Raw genomic sequence first — 16,744 nt, 5'->3', positions numbered from 1 at the left:
ATCCTCTAAGTAAATCCTATAAATAAATATATAGTTTCTGCATACATTCAGAAAAAGAAAGAAAATTACATCTATTTATCTGAGATAAACTATGTATAACAGACGTATAATTTCACAGGAGTATAATCAAACCAAACAAACACCTGATCCTCATCAAAGTTAAAATGTCTTTTTATTGTAGCAAGTGTATAAGATGGTCTGGAAACTACTGAGCTTCAAGCATGTGTGGTTCCAGAACATTTCTTTTATTCTTTTGTCCTCTTTTAAAAATAATTATTACTGGTTTTACAGTGATGATTTCTATAGATGAAAGGAAGCATCAGTTTCTAGAATCTCAGTGTCCCCAAATGAGAGGTTATCTTGGGATTATAGCTTTATGCTGAAAGTACAAACCTAGGTGAAACTCAATTACTTCACTAGTTTTTTATTTAATAAGGGCAACCAAATAAGTATCAAACAGCTTCATTCCAGGCAGTCCAGATACAAATCTAAACTAGATTTTGTCAAATGATAACCAATGTAACTCAAAAACCTAAATTCCTTTTTTTCACATACAAAATTAAATTAACTTTAATAAGCTATTGTACATGTGTATGTGTGCACACATACACATGTACACATACACATCTTACGGGTTATAAAATCTTATTCATCTTTCATCCCAAACACTAAGGATTCCAATGAGGGGGAGAAAATGGTACAAATGACAGTATGGCTGCATTATGACAAAATGGTCCATATTTCCTAAGAAAAAAGGATGAATTTCACCTAAATACACTGAAGTTCACCTAAATACCTAGATCAGTGTTACAAAATTTACACTTTAATAACATTTGAATGGATTTCATTTCCCCCTCAAACATTATAAAATACATACTTAAAAAAACTTGCAGCAACATAGGAAAACATACTTCCTCCACTAAAACCCACCGTCAGGAGGTAGTCATTGTCAGTTAACATTTTGGTAAACATTCTTCTAGGCTTTGCAGGCAAATATATGTACATAGGAATAAGGAAATTAAAATTTTAAAGGAAAAAAACGTAAGCAGATGGTCAATACAACATAATAAGAGCATTTTCCCCAATTACTTGCTTTCAGCAGACTTTCACCACCACCTCCACACACCCACCCCAAACAATCCCATGCCCCTAAAGTATAACCACTGGAGCAAGAAAAAAATCTTTGCTCCACAATCAACTCTACAGAGACCAAATTATTCCTTCCATGCCTTAAATCAAGGTGGTACACTAAAGACTAAAGGAAACAAATCTTGAAGGAGATGAGAGGGTATGTTGTCTTTTCTAGCTGTTTTTAATGTTACCTCTAAAAACCTGCTCAAATATTTTCAATCTCTTGCATGATTCTCAGGACTGCCTAAGCCCCAAATGCCATTCTGCAGAGGCTCCAAGCTGAGTCAGCACATTGTTTTTATGATTGCAGATGGGCAAATGGAAAAACTGAGGCTTTGCACACTTCCATAAAGATCAGATGATGCCCTCAGTCTGTCTTTGCTAGCATGGGAAAACATTCTCCCTCTCAGATTACCAGTCCCTCCACCCCTGCACCAAGAAAAAAAAAGAGAGAGAGAGAGAGCAAGCAGAGACTTTCATTTTGTCTCTCCTGGTTACCTGGTACCCAAAAACCACAAGGATTATACTGACAATGGCAAAATGAAATGCAGAGTAACTAAAAGTCAGTGTTTTTTCCAGTCTCTGTAAAAATGACCCTAAGAAAACCCTGGGTAAAATGGCCTAGAGAAGAAAGGCACTGCAAAACCATTTAGATATTAAGCAAACACAACCTTTTCTGTGCTCATCTCCTAGCCCAAATCCCAAGTTTGATACAAAGCCACTCCGACTATTAGAAAGAAACAGATTAGCTTTTAAACTCCTAAGCTCCAGCTAGCTATAATTTGGTCTCTTTGACACATTTCATACAGTCTCCTATATCTAATCTGAGATAGAAATTTTATTCTTTCCTATCAAATTTCCCAAAGAATGACAATGCTAATAATCAGTACTGGGTGCTTCATTCTATATATATGAAAGTGGCAAGTAAAAATGCCTAATATTTTTTAAAGAAAAAATAAACTCCACTACAATCAAATGAAACAAACATAAGGTAACCCCCCTAAATTCACATGCTTTTGAAAAGCAATTTTCTATTTAAAAGACCATTTGTTTTCTAAGAGTTCAGCAAGGTTGCAGGATACAAGATCAATATACAAAAATACATTATATTTCTATATACTACCTGTGAACAATCTAGAAACTAATAAAACAATTCCATTTACAATAGCATCAAAAAATAAATTTATCTCAAAGTATTTTATTTAACAAAAAGATTGCAAATACACTGAAAAATATGAAACACTTTTGAAGGAAACTAAAGAAGACCTAAATAAATAGAAAGATATCCCATATTCATGGGATGGAAGATTTAATATTGCTAAAATTACAATACCCCCCAAATTGTTCTATAGATTCAATGCAATCTCTATCGAAATTCCAACTGCCTTTTTTGTAGAAATGGACAAGAACCATTAAAAATTCATATGGAAATGCAAGGGATTCTGACAACCAAAACCATCATGAAAAAGAAGAGCAAAGTTGGAGAATTCATACTTTTCAATTTCAAAACTTACCTACAAAGCTACAAGAACCAAAAAAGTGTGTTACTAACATAAGAAGACATATAAATCAGTGGAAACAGGTTTAGAGTCAGAAATAAACCCTCATGTTTACAGTCAAATAACTTGTGACAAGGATGCCAAGACAATCCAATAGGGAAATAGTCTTTTCAACAAATAGTGCTGGAATAATTAGATATTCACATGCAAAAGGATGCTGTTGGAACCCCTACCTCACACCATATACAAAAATTAACTCAAAATGGATTAAAGGCCTAAATGTAAAAGTTAAAACCATGAAAGTCTTAGAAGATAACATAGGCATAAATCTTTCTGATCTGGGATTTGGCAAGGCCTTCTTAGATATGACAATAAAAACAAAGTGACAAAGGGAAAAAAAAGAGAGAGAGAGAAACTGGACTACATCAAAATTAAAAACTTATTTGCTTCAAAGGTTACTACCAAGAAAGTAAAAAGATAACTCACAGAATGTGAGAAAATGTTTGAAAATTATATAGCTGATAAGTGACTAGTATCTAGAATACTTCAAGAATTCCTACAATTCAATAATAAAAAGACAAAATCCAATTAAAAGTGGGCAAAAAAAAATCTGAATAGACTTTTCTCTGAAGAAGATATACAAATGGCCAAAAAGCACATGAAGTGATGTTCAACATCATTAGCCATTTAGGGAAATACAAATCAAAACCACAATGAATACTACTTCACACCTACTGGGATGGCTATAATTTAAAAGGACAAAACCAACCAAACAAACAATAACAAGAGTTGGCAAGGGTATGGAGAAATTGTAATTCTCATACATTATTGATAGGAATGTTAAATGATGTAGTCACTTTGGAAAACAATCTGGCAGTTTCTCAAAGAGTTAAAAACAGACTAACAATACGGCCCAGCAGCAATCCTACTCCTAGGTATCTACCCAAGAGAACTGAAAAGTTATATCGTCCACACAAAAACATGTGTACCAATGTTCACAGCAGCATTATTTATAATGACCAAAAACTAGAAACAGCCTAAACGTCTATCTACTGATGAATGGATAAACAAAATGTGGTATACCCATAAAATGGAGTATTATTTGACCATGAAAATGAACAAAATATCCAATACATGATACATGGATGTACATGGATAAACCTTGAAAATATTACACTAAGTAAAAGAAGCTAGACACAAAAGGCCACACTATGTATGATTTCATTTATATGAAATGTCCAGAATAGGCAAATCCATAGAGACAAAGTAGATTGATGGTTTCCAGAGACTGTGGGGAGTGGGAAATAGAGAGTGACTACTAATGAGTATAGGATTTCTTTTTGGAGAAGAAAATGTTCTGGAAGGTAGATAGTAGCAAAGGCTGTACAGTCTAGTGAATACACTAAAACCACCAAATTGTACACTTTAAAAGGGTGAATTTTATAGTATGTGAATTATGCCTCCATTTTTTTTTTTTTAATTTAAAAAGAACCATTTGTTGCAGCAGTAAAATGTCCCTAAGGAGAAACAGAATAATATGAGTTCCTTAATATGAGCAAAGGTTAGTTTTCCTAAGACCAGGACTCATAATGTTCTCAGCAGATTTGAATTTTTTCCAGGTACGTTATTGTACAAAGTTAACAAAGGAATTTTCCAAAGATTGGCTATCCTAACACATCAACTATTAACACTTGAGAAGGTATTCCCTTTCAGTCTGTATACATGTATATTTTTACTCATCTATAATCTACGCAAAATAATCAGTATAAATTTTCCCGTATTGCTATATGACCTTTAAAATTATCATTAAATGGTAGTTGACACTTTTAATTTCATTAACTCCTTCCCCTCGATGCCCTGCCTTGAAGTACTGGATGTATTTATTTATCTCCAATTTTTCACTATTTATAGATATTACTGCAACATATATACAACATAAAAAGCCAACATAGCTCTTTTCTTCTCTTGAATTGTATCACTGAATTAAGATTTCCAGGGGGGAAAAAAAATTACTAAACCAAAATGTAGGCCATTTTTATGACTCCCAGTTGCCTTCCAAAAGTATTACAACTCTACGTTGCTTTATGCAACAAAAACTTGTATATTGGACATGACCATTTTTAATGCTTTGATGTAATCAATGTTAAAATATTTTATCAGAATAATCTGAGATCCTTCTTTAGTCTTCAAACTTTGGTTATTCAGGATCTTCTAAAATCCATGAGCACTTGTTCTATTTCTTTTAAACTGTGTTTTTTCAGTTACTTACAGTTAAGAAGAATGATTTTTTTAAATCCAGTATTCTTACTCTAAGGAGGACAGAACATGTAATCAATTGCCCTGTTATCCTTAAAAATATGGTCATCTTGTCAAGTAACAGCAACCACTAGAAAAGCCTAGAATTCAATCCCAATAAAAAAGAAAAGAAAAAAAAAAAAAAAACACCTACAATAATTAGCCACTTTCAAGATTGCAACATCCGTAACATCTACGAGCGCGCACCGCCCAAGGTGTCTCTCTTGATTTGCAATCTCCAGTCTAGAGAAAGACCAAGAACAACGAAGAGTCTATAGAATCATTACATGAAAATAATAGTTCACTGAGCACTAAGCACCAGGTACTACTAGAAGTATTTTCATAGATATTATCACATTAATCCTTACTAAGTACCCTATGAGTTAGAAAACATCCATTTCACCACAGAAAAAAACTGAGGCTTAAAGAGGCTAAGTTACTTGTCCAAAGTAGATCCAGGAAGAGTATATTCTTCTTAACCTTTATGTTAGCAGGTGGTGTTCTCCCCACAGGATGTGAATTCCCCACCTAGGTCTGACAGCAAGAGGAGGTTAGCTTTGGAGAAATGAGGGTATCACCATCAGTGCAGCAGCATCTATGACCAATGGTAGCCCTGATGTAAAATAAGGGGAGAGTTAGCCCCCATCACCTCCAGCAAGCCCTAACCCAGTCTAACACATCATCTACAGAGGGGACTTGTAATTAGTGCCCTAGCTCCCCCCTCCACAGCATGCCACCCCTAGAACTCCTCCGTGTAGACATTCTGGAATTGTCAGTGATGGGATGTTGAAAGAAAGAATGCTTCTTATTGTCTCTCCTTTTCAGTGTTGGTAGGATTTGTGGTTTCTTGTTTGAGTTCTGAGAAAAAGAAGATGAAAAGACAAAACTAAAACACATTATATTCAATCCTAGTCATCCATTTCCATGTATTTAGTTTAATAAATTTTCTTTATATGCCAAGCAAATCTTACCGGAATTGACGCTTCCTACCAATAAACTACATGCATTTAGAGGAAAGGGCCCCTTCGAAAGAAACATACTACTTTATACATAACTAAAGTACTGTAAACTTCTAATTAGAGTCCAGAGGCTTGTTCTTAAAGGTTTAAGTAGTTTAAGAGCAAATAAAACCATAAAATATTATGTTGGCTCAAGGCTATTTTGTGCATATTCCTGGTTAATAATATTTTAAATTGTGTTTAAGTTTGCGAATGAAATTAACCGGTCCCTCACAGTATTTGGAATGTTTCAGAATTGAAATAATTCTGAGGCCCTTGGAGGGGAGGAGGTAGATGGTGTGTAATCCCCATAAAAACCAAGAGAAAAAGCAGAACGAGGTCCTTTCCTGTTCCATCCAGATCATACTAAGTCAGAACTGGTATTCAACAATGGTGTCTCCCAAACTAAAAGGCTATACTCAGGCTTTGGTGATCCTAACACAACCTCCAAAAATGAGACATGATCCTCTCTAAGAGTTTAGCTTACGTTATTAAAAAAAAAAAAAAAAACCCTGAAAAAAGAGGTACCTAGATGCATGAATGGGACAAATGCTTTGATGAATATTTCAGTGGAAATTTCGCAGATGTGCACCTTGAACAAAAATTGAAAGAGCCAAATAAGTTTCAGCTGATAGTCCCCAATCCAGTCTTCATCACTCTCACAGAAGAAACACCCCACCTCAAAAAAAATCATTCAGGGATATCTAAAACAAGTTAACTCAAAAGAAAAAGAAGTACCTTACATTTAACTACCTGAGGCTTTAAACAGTCTAGATATCAATACCCATTTCCTAAAACACCCTCATAGTCTAACCTTAGCAGAGTAAAAAGCTCAATTAAAGTAAACTAATAAAACAAGCTCACACATTCAGACTTATTTTCTATGTAACGAAATGCCTGTCAAAGATGGCTTGAATCCTGGATATCAAACATATTAACATCAAAATCACACGACAAATAAAAACCAATGGCAAACCTGAATATTTGCTTTTTCAGTGATGCAGTTGCCTTTAACTCCAAGAAGAGTTTAAAGGTACCTTTAACGTGGAACTAGAAGGCTGGCTTATTAGAATGGAAAGAACTCCAGGGCAGTCAGGGACACAGATTCCAGTCCTGCTGATGCTACCAGCTAGGTGGGCAGCCCTAAGCAAGTCATCTAACTTCCTCTCCTCAGGGGTCACTCTCCCTATTTAAGAGGTTGACTGGACCGATGTTTCTTAAACTCACCTAATTGTAAGAATTAACCTCACAGTAACTATTAACAATATGGGATCCCAAATCCCCTTCCCCAGAAATTCTGGTTCAGGAGGTCTTTGAGTGAGGCTTAGGGACTAATTCTTAATAAGTGATCCAAGTGAGTCTTATCATCTGCGAAGTTTCACAAACACTGGACTAGATGATCCATGAGCTGCCTGCCTTCCAGCTCTGATTCTACACCACCTGAAATAGAAACATAATGATGTTCCAAAAATATGCAAAAATTATAATAGTTTAACATGTGTTATTGCACAAAATTAATAAATATACAAGATCATAGAAACAAATATATTCACCCCTCCACCCCCAATACCATTCATTCCTCTAAACACCAATAAAAACATCCTCCTAGATTCTGGGCAAGTGAAACACTTTATCTGGTGAGGGGAAAAGGTTTTCATGTTAAACTCTCAGCACATTAATATGGAAAGACTGGTGTTACAGGAAGAGAGAACTGTACACCTAATGTTTTAAGTGAAAGTTACACATTACATTCCCTTAAAGAGCGTCATCTGGTGAGCCTACCTGTTCCTAGTTTAAATAAAGCTAGAAAACAGCCTAAGTCTCTAGCAGCTGTAAAACAGTGAGTTCTGCAGTGGTGGGATGCAATTGTTACAAAGCTAAAAGAAACAAAGCAAAGCAAACAGCAACTGGTTACTAATTCTGCAAATTCAACCCCAGCCTAGACAACTGGGTGGCTAAGAGCCCACCGCCTTTTGTTAGGAAGATTTTGTCAGGTGTCTGGAGAGCCTCTAGCGCACCTTCTACACACAGAGGAAGCAACATTTCATTTAACTTTTCCTTCCTCTGCACTATTTTGCTTTAGATGGTTTTTCTAAAATTCTCATAATCCTCTAGTGGGTTTTACTTTTACTCTTTTTTAGATGTATAAGTAACTACAAAACTAACAAATGAAAAAGAGAAAGATGGATGGCTGGAGCGCAGAGGGGCAGGGCTGGACAGGATGCTCCCTGGCAACCATTTAGCACAGAAGTGGCTACAAAGGATGTAAATAAAATCAAGACTAAAACACAAAACTGGGTTTGGGTCACTCTTGCAACACAAACCAATAAGAAACTAAGAGTGAAACATGACTACACACTTTAGCTCTTAGGAAAACAGTTGGAGAGTCATCCACTGCAGTAGCACAGGGCAGTGTTAGCATAAAACATTTTCAAAGTGAACCTTGATGCTGGACACGGAAATACTGGAAACGGAATTGTTCAGATTTAGGATCACCAACTGTTGTTAGGTACAACTTCACAGAAGCACTGGGTTTAAGGCCATGTATATGTTTAAATCCACTTAGCAAGCCTTGAGGCAATTTTTTGACCAAACCTCACACTCAAAATAGAAATGCAAAATCAGGACCAAGAGGCTCAGCATAACACAGTGGTTAAGAGGGCAGGTTTGGCTGTCACACGGACCTCAGTTAAAACCTCGTATCAACAAATTACTGAGTGACCTTGAACAAATCATTTCACCTAAACCTCAATGTCCTCATTTGTACAATGGAGATAATGCTTCCCACAACTATCATAGGATTTAAACAAGGTGAATCATGTATAACGCATTCAGCCCTGTACCTGGTATGGAGGAAGTAAGTGAGTAATAATAATAAGCTAACTGTGAAACTGGTTATTTCAGTGATCAAAATATCAGTGATCAAAATAACTGTCTTCCCACCTCAGGTAAAACTATGAGTTCCCTGGTAGCCAGGCAAAAAGTTCCAATCATTAGAAAGAAGGTATTTACATACACTATGCAAAGGTAGCTTTTCATTTCTTTCCACATTACAGAGACTTCCCCCTTGTTAGTAAAGAATAAGTCAGACTAATGCTGTCGAGCTGTATATAGGAAAGGCTTCAAGAATGCAGACATTTCTTAATTGGGAAGGGTAATTTTCAATGAGATGTGGACTAAAGATCTAACCAGTTTGGGGGAGTTACAATTGGTATTGTTAGGAGAAAGAGGAAAGAGAAGAAGAAAGTCTTCAAACCACCCCCACATAGCATTATTCAATAGAGAAAAACAAGAGAAGGTTGACTGTTCACATTATTTCATAATTGAATTAGAAAATGAGAAAGAAATAAAAAAAAAATCAGGTGGAGTATTTTAACTAACACAGAAGAAAGAAATACCACAGCTGTTAGTAAGGTTAAAGTGGCCAAACTCATGAAAAACAGATCAAGAAAGAGACAGTGAAAAATCAATTATTCGTATACTTTAAGTAACAAGCACCCACTCTATCCTTTTAAGATCATGGCTTAAACTTCCCACTTGCAAACAACTGTCTTTGCCTGCTCTTTGGAATATGCCACTAGCTTGAATGTACCTTTAACTTGTACTATCTTCTTAACCAAATAAATCATTCTGATCATGGACAAAAATAAAATCTTGTGCATTACTTTTTTTTAAGAGTTAATGGGAAAATATTAGCAATTCAATCACTCAAAGGATACATTTCAAAGAAAATACTGTGAGAGGCAATTTGGGAAGTGGGAGGTGGGGGGAGTTCCCAGTGAAAATAAATCATAGGAAAACTGTTCAAGGACAATCAAAAACAAATTTCAAAATAATGCAAATTTTGAAATTGTGAGTTAGGGGCAGGACTAATGAGTTGTGAGGTACAGAACTAAATTCTCAAAATAAAAAAGATACAGAAGTGGAAAAAAGACTTCAGCTGGAAGTACACCCCAGTGCTTTCAATCCATTAGTAGATATGCAAAAATTCTGAATAATTAAAAAAAAGAATAAATTACCTGTATCAATATTGGGAAATTTAGCAACAGAAAGAAAACAAAGTATTTCAAAGGCATGTTCAAGCATTTCAAGATTTTCTTCTGTATTACAGATACTACTGCAAATGAAAGGAGACACTGCTCAGATGCTCTAAATAACAATTTAGTTGTGAGAGAATAATGACACCCCCAAAAGAAGTTTTGTCACCTAGAGATAATGGACATTTTCTTTTCACTGTTTAAGAATCCAGAAGAATCTCCGTCTGCTTTTACATGCAAATTAGCAATCTCTGAAGCACATTCTGCTCTATTCCTTTATCTGAAAATTACTGCAATGTGATTCCGTTCCAGAGAGGACACCATTCAGGCAGGAAAATGGAATTGGGACAACTACACACTCTATGTTCAGATCATCACATCCAGTGAGCTGTCACCACTTACACGTGGCCTTCTTCAGTGGAGAGACCACACCAGTGATCAAAATTCTATTTGAAGAAGGAAAACTTAGTTTTGAGGAGCATCAGTTCGTTAAAGGTTACATACGTATTTTAATACATGAACACGCACCAACCAGCATCACAGCAATTTTAAAACTCAGTATCCGTTGGTTTTTAAATAACAAAACTAGCCATTTACTGGAAATTTTTTTAAAAGCAGAATTTCAGAAGTGATAGTCTGAGTTGCTCTTGATCTGTTTATTACATAGTAAAACAAACCACAAACACCACAATGCAAGAAAGGTGAGCACCCCACACTCTCTGCACCTTTTTTCCCTCTTAAAACTCCCTGGAACAGCGAGCACTGACTTGGAGACATACTTCAATTTAATGTTCCAGGTGATCAAGGTTAAAAAGAGCACTTTTAAACCAGAGACTCAAGAAATAAATAAACCACAACAGAGGAATCTATCCCATTGCTAAAGGTCCAAGGTTTCTGCCAAACCACACTTGGTTTGGGAGATTTTATTTGTTGTCAGGTAAACACAAACAGTGAAGAGAGCAAAGCAAGAGAGAATCTCATAAAGGGTTAACTTACCTCTAGTCTTTCCAAGTTAACATATTGACAAATAACTTTAGTTTAAAAAAAAAAACCCTCTTTTCTAGCTAAGGCAAGTCATCTAAATGAGTGAATTTTTTTGGTGATACCTGGCTTACTCCAGCCCTATTCTCAAAAGCAGACCTTAATCTCCCTCCCTACCCCCAGCCCCCACCCCACAGGCCACCAGACAATCCAGAACAAAAGCTATTGAAAATGCCCTTCCAATCTCTGAAACGTCCGTGATTGTATTGGGTTTAGAAAACCTATTTAAACATTTTCCAAATGCCTGCAATTAGCACATGTCAACCAAATGGCACAGCATGGCATCAGGGGTCCCCTACTTTCATCTACCCACTCAGAATCCAGGCAATGAATGCAGCAGACTTCTCAAGACCAGAGTGCAGAAGAGAGCACCATGCATAGAAAATAGGAAGCCTGCTTTTTGATATGGGAAAAAGCAAGTGACGGCAGTCTTGTGTTTTTACAGAACCTAGAAGCACATACTAGTTCAATCCATCCTCAAATCCATGCCACCCTTTCAACCATGCAATTAAAAAGAGGAGAAATTCCGGTCAACTCGCCTTAGGGGGTTGGTCTGAGGGTAGAGGATTTAAGCAAGAAGGAGGAATGGAGAGAGAAAGAGCAAGCGAATGAAAGATACCAAAATTTCCCACCTTTCTTAAATTCTTCCAGCATAGCGTCCAACTTGGTGTCATTGAAAACAAAATGCAAGGGGTGGTTATAAAATTTAGTGATGGTTTTCAGGGGAGTACAGTCATCTGGATCCACGAAAGCCAAGTCTTTGACAAAGAGGAGGTCCACGATATTGGAGCGCTCCCCCTCAAATACTGGAATGCGAGTGTAGCCGCTCTCCATGATCTCCGACATGGTGTTGAAGTCCAGAATGGCTTCGCCGGTGATCATGAAACAGTCCCGGAGAGGAGTCATCACGTCCTCCACCGTCTTGGTGCGGAGCTCCAGAGCCCCTTGGATTATGTTCAGCTCCTCCTTAACGAGATCGTTGTAGGGGTCTGTCACCCGTAGCATCTCCAGCAGTTTTTCCCGGTTATAGACGGTGCCTATTTCCTGGCCCAGGACGCAATCCAGCAGCTTGCTGACCGGGTAAGAAGCAGGGAAGGTCATCATCATGAAAAACTTGGTGAGAAAGATGGTGTTGGCCCCGACAGCCAGGCCGTGCCGGGAGCAGATGGCCTGGGGCACGATCTCCCCAAAGATGACGATGCCGATGGTGGAGACCACCACCGCCACGAGGCCTGAGCCGGCGATGTCGTCGAGCAGGATGGTGAGCGTAGTGTTGACCAGGACGTTGCCCAGCAGCAGCGAGCACAGCAGGTAGTTGCCCTGCCTGCGCACGGGCTCGATGCGCTTGGCGTAATTCTTCTCCTTTTCTGTGCCGCAGTTCTGCACGATGCGCAGCTCCATTGGATCCAGGGCCATGAGTCCCAGGTTGAGGCCGCTGAACATGCCCGACAGGCACAGGAGCAGAGAAATGAAGATCACCTGCAGCCAGAAAGGCAGCAGGAACTTCTTCTCCTCGCCCACGATCATCTTGGTGTCCTCGCCGTCGTGGTAAATCCAGGTGGTCTCGGCCCAAGGGGGCGGTGGGAGCCCGGCCACCCCCGAGCCGCCTTTGGCCCCGACGGCGCCACCCGCGGACCCCGGGCTGCCGGCGCCCAGGGCTGGCGTGGAGAGCGACGTGCACAGGTAATAGGACTTGCTCTTCTCCATCTTGCGCAGCGGTTTTATCTCGATCTCAATGATGCCCGATGTACGGCGGTTGAGGATAATATGGGGCAAGATGATGATATCTGATGTTCGGATGCCGCAGCGCTGGGGGCCGCTGTCCGGCTCCGGCGGCGCGGGGCCCCCGAGCCCGCGTTCGCCGGGGCTGTGGCGCTGACGCTCGTGCTCGGTGAAGGCAATGCGGGACCATGTCTCGTTGTTGATGTTCTGCCCGTACACCCGCAGCTTGACCCGGGTCCGCTCGCTCACCCGCAGCGCCCCCCCTTCCATGAACGACACGTCGTTCGTGTCCTCTAGCCGCAACCCGATGATCACCGTCTCCTCGTTTTCGCCCGCCGCTGCGCAGCCGCCCGCGCCGCAGCAGCAGCTCAGTAGTAGCAGCGGCAGCAGCCGCCCCGCGGCCGCCTGCAGGAGCCCCCGGCCGCGGGCGCTGAGGCTGCGGCGAGCCGCCATCTTCCAAGTGGGCAGTGCGGCGGCTGCCTGCCCGCCCGCCATCTTTACTTCGGGTTTACAAGAGCCACAGCCAATCATAGGGTGGCTGCTCCAGCTGCGGCTTCATCCTTCCCACCCGGCGGCGCGAGCACAGGCACCGTCCCCTGGGCGAGATTGCAATGCGGTGTCCGCAACCAGTGCTCAGCAGTCCGCCTCCCTGACTGACACTGACTCGGCCTGGGCCAGCTGTGGAACCTCGAGGCTCGCGGGAGGGGGTAGAGGGGAGGGGGCAGTGCAAGCCGCTCCCCCGAGAGGCAGACCGACCAGCCAATCATGAGCGGATGCCGGCCCTCCCAGCCAGGGGGCTGGAATGGGGGGCGTAGCCGTGAGCCGCGCCGCAGACCAATGGCAAGGTAGGTGGGTGGGGAGAGGCGGGCCAGCGTCCTTCTTAGCACGCCAAGTTTCCAAGTGAAAGGCGCGTGACTCTTGTGTATGTGCGAGGGGAGGAGGTGTGGCCAGCCGGGGCCCGACAGCCAGTCACAGATGAGAACTGTACGAAAAGGGGTGGGGCCCCCCGTCAGGCTACCAATGAGAAGGGGCCATTCTCGAGTCCGATGCTCCCGGAGGAGAATCCGTAGTAGAGCCCGGTACCTGGGTTGGCCGGGTTGGACTAATGTCCTGCGGAGCGAGACGGCCGGGTATCGCAGCCCCGCGCTGCGGGCTTCTGCGTGCTCAATGCCCGTGGAGAGAGGGCTGCGTCTTTCTACCCCGGTAGCCCTAGAAGCCGACTAGGGACGGCTTAAGATGCACAGGAACCTAAAATGAAGCCGGGCGACCGGCCGCGCCCCACTCTCTTTATTTGTGCGCGCCTCTCCGTCCGGGATAAGCGGTGGCGGTTTGGCCCCAGCACTATACGGACCCGTTCTGGAGCCTCTCACTTATCCCTGAAGGACAGGAGCATTCTGCAGCTCACGGTCACGTAGCACCACCTGCCGGTTGCACGGGCGCCTTGCAACGTTTTCCAGGTGCGCCGCAAACCCGAAAAGGTGTGCAAAAGGTGGGAAGGTTAGAGTTAGGTCACTTTCCATCTTCCAAGTCGTAAGAATCCCCTTGTTTTCTTGCTGAAAGTATATATTCCCTGGGACTCATTCTATACGTAATGAAAGGGTAGTACCCAGGAATCTGTATTTCTACCAAGCACTGGGACAATTTCGGGAAATGGGAAGGGGCAGATATCCTATGCAGACCCATAAAGGCTCATTCTTAATCACACTGACCAAACCCTGCTAGGTTCATCAGTCGCTCAGGAGAAAAAAAAAAAAATGAAGACCTAGCTCTCTAGGACTCCCAAACCTATTCTATATCTGGAGGAGACGTGGTAGCAGAGTAGTTGCCAAGTTTTGTTTTTCTTGCAAATTAAACGTCCAAAAAAGAATGTGTGTGTGTGTGTGTGTGTGTGTGTGTGTGTGTGTGTGTGTGTGTGTGTGTGTGTGTGTGTGTGTGTGTGTGTGTTCTGCAAGCACATTTTCTTCCCTTTTGGTAAACCAATCAAACGGAGTTTTTATTAATTTCTGGAAGAGATGACTGCAGTGATCTCCTCGCTGGTCTCTCCTCTTCTACACCTGCCCCCTTCCCTTCTCAACCCAGTATCCAGAGTGGACTTGTTAAATCAGATGCTGTCCTTCCTTGTTTGAAACTTCTCTGGCTTCGCATCTCATCACAGTAAAAGCCACAGTACCTACAATATCCAACAAGGCTCTGAAGGTTCTGACACCTTCCCTTTATTTTTGTACCCTCACCACCTGCTGCTCCAACCAGATTCTCCTCCCTGTTGCTTGTTCTCTCCAGGGATGCTTCCCCAGGAGCCTGTGCACTTGCTTCTGTTTCCTGCACAGGGGACTCTTCCCCCAGATGTCAGCACAGCACCTTAGTTTAACTCCTTCAAGACTGCTCAAAAACCACCTTTTTAAACTTGTAAACACTCCCCATACTCCATCTCTACTGTGTTTTCCTTAATTTATATCTGTCTCCTTCTTAGTACAACTTAAGCTTCCTGAGGGCAAGGATTTGGTCTGTTTTATTCCCTGCTCAGAGCCTGGAACAATGGTAGATGCCCAAAACAATAGTTGTAAAATGTGAAAGAAATGAAAGAATTTTTATTCTGTTTATTTCAAAGAATGTCTCCAACTCTAGTTTCTAGCCCTTCAGTTTCTGGTGCTCTTTCCCCCACCCCCAATTCTCATACTGCTGTACTTGAAAAATAAGTTCAGATTTAAAAAAAAAAACTGATTCTCAGACGTGGCATGCATTTATAAAAACAGCATTATCAAAGCTTCAAAGAAAATAAAAGTTGAGATTTTTGGGGATATCTGACAAAGGTTAAGGCTAGATGTGGTCCTTCTAAGTGATCTGATTGAAAATAAAACTTTTAACTTCATAAAAAGTGTAAGTACAAGTGTGTTTAAGGGGGCTATGAGGGAAGATGACTAAAGGCTCTCAAATGCTGAATGTACACTTTCAGAATAAGAGTGTGGAGAAGAGGGCGAGGAGAAACTTGCCAAACCTACAGACATCTCCTGCGCATTTCACAGAAAGCTAGAACAGTCAGAAAAGCGTGGCATTCAGCAAGTTAGAAGTGAGTTAGAAGTTCATAGCAAAATGTCAGAAAGGGCCCAGCACGATAATTGACAGTATGAAATAAATGAAGCTCAAATTCACACAGGGAATTGCTGAGTGATGTTTATCCTGAGGGCAGGGGGAGATAATAGTCTTCATGTACACTCAAGACACAGAGCAATCTAGATACCCAAGCCAGGTAATTTTTCCTTAGCAAGTGGGATCTTCCTTCATGTTTGAGGCTTTTTAGCCGGAGTTACCCTCTTTGTGAGGGGGCTGCTGGTATAGGCTTGACTTCCAGGGGCTTCCCAGTCTGTCCATCTGGTTGAATGGGGGGCAAGGGCAGCACCTGCTTCTAGGGACCTCTTTTAAAATCTGGCAGGAAAAAAATACAACAAGACCCTGAATTCTGAACATGTTTCACCTCCAAAAGGGGGCTACAAAAGGCCCGAGGTTGCTAAGTGGTTGCTGTGGGTTTCCAACCAGAGGGAGATTCTGACTTTGACCTTAAGCACATCACTTAGGTAAAGCCAGAACCTCCTAGCAAATACCTTCCCTAATTAACCCTCCCTTCCTAGAATCCTCCATTGGATCCTAAAAGGGGAAGAAGAGTAACCTGTTCAGTTCTCTCATCTGCAAGGACTATGCTCCCATGTCTGCAGCTTTAGAGGTTTGGGGAGGCGCTGCATCGAGAACTATTTTCAGGAGTTTCATTTTAAAGATAGCAAGTAAAACACCAAATGACTCTCTACGTATTTTGTTTCTCAATATAAAGCTCTAATTTTATTTTAAAGCTTTTTTCTTCTCCCCCAAGAAAAATGCCTAGTTGTAGAAAAACATTCAAAGTTATTGCTTCAACAGTGACAGTTTAATCTCACCAAAGCACCCGGTCTTCTGAGGAAAAAGAGGAACTGGGCAATGCTGGAGTTACCCAAACTTTCCCTCCAATCAAATCTGTTCCCCCTGAAACAAC

At 41.0% G+C, this 16,744-nt stretch overlaps 1 protein-coding gene and 1 long non-coding RNA gene across 3 annotated transcripts in view; both read right to left on the bottom strand.

The window, feature by feature from the left end:
* Positions 1–13,454, bottom strand: part of CNNM2 (cyclin and CBS domain divalent metal cation transport mediator 2) — a 127,743-nt gene extending 114,289 nt beyond the window's left edge. For both annotated transcript variants that reach the window (XM_010987133.3, XM_031461668.2), the window contains exon 1: positions 11,634–13,454. In XM_010987133.3, the coding sequence (XP_010985435.2) occupies positions 11,634–13,254 (1,621 nt within the window). In that variant the 5' untranslated portion in view covers positions 13,255–13,454. The remainder of the gene's footprint in view (positions 1–11,633) is intronic.
* LOC135321835 (uncharacterized) lies at positions 154–10,647 on the bottom strand. Its single transcript, XR_010381981.1, has 2 exons — positions 7,151–10,647; positions 154–5,783 (listed from the first exon to the last, which is right to left on the bottom strand). It is a non-coding gene; the product is annotated as an uncharacterized LOC135321835 (long non-coding RNA).
* Positions 13,455–16,744: the final 3,290 nt, after the last annotated feature.

This window comes from Camelus dromedarius, chromosome 8 (genome assembly GCF_036321535.1).
Source record: "Camelus dromedarius isolate mCamDro1 chromosome 8, mCamDro1.pat, whole genome shotgun sequence".
In the NCBI taxonomy this organism is placed as follows: domain Eukaryota; kingdom Metazoa; phylum Chordata; class Mammalia; order Artiodactyla; family Camelidae; genus Camelus; species Camelus dromedarius.
This window is presented reverse-complemented; position numbering and strand designations above follow the sequence as displayed.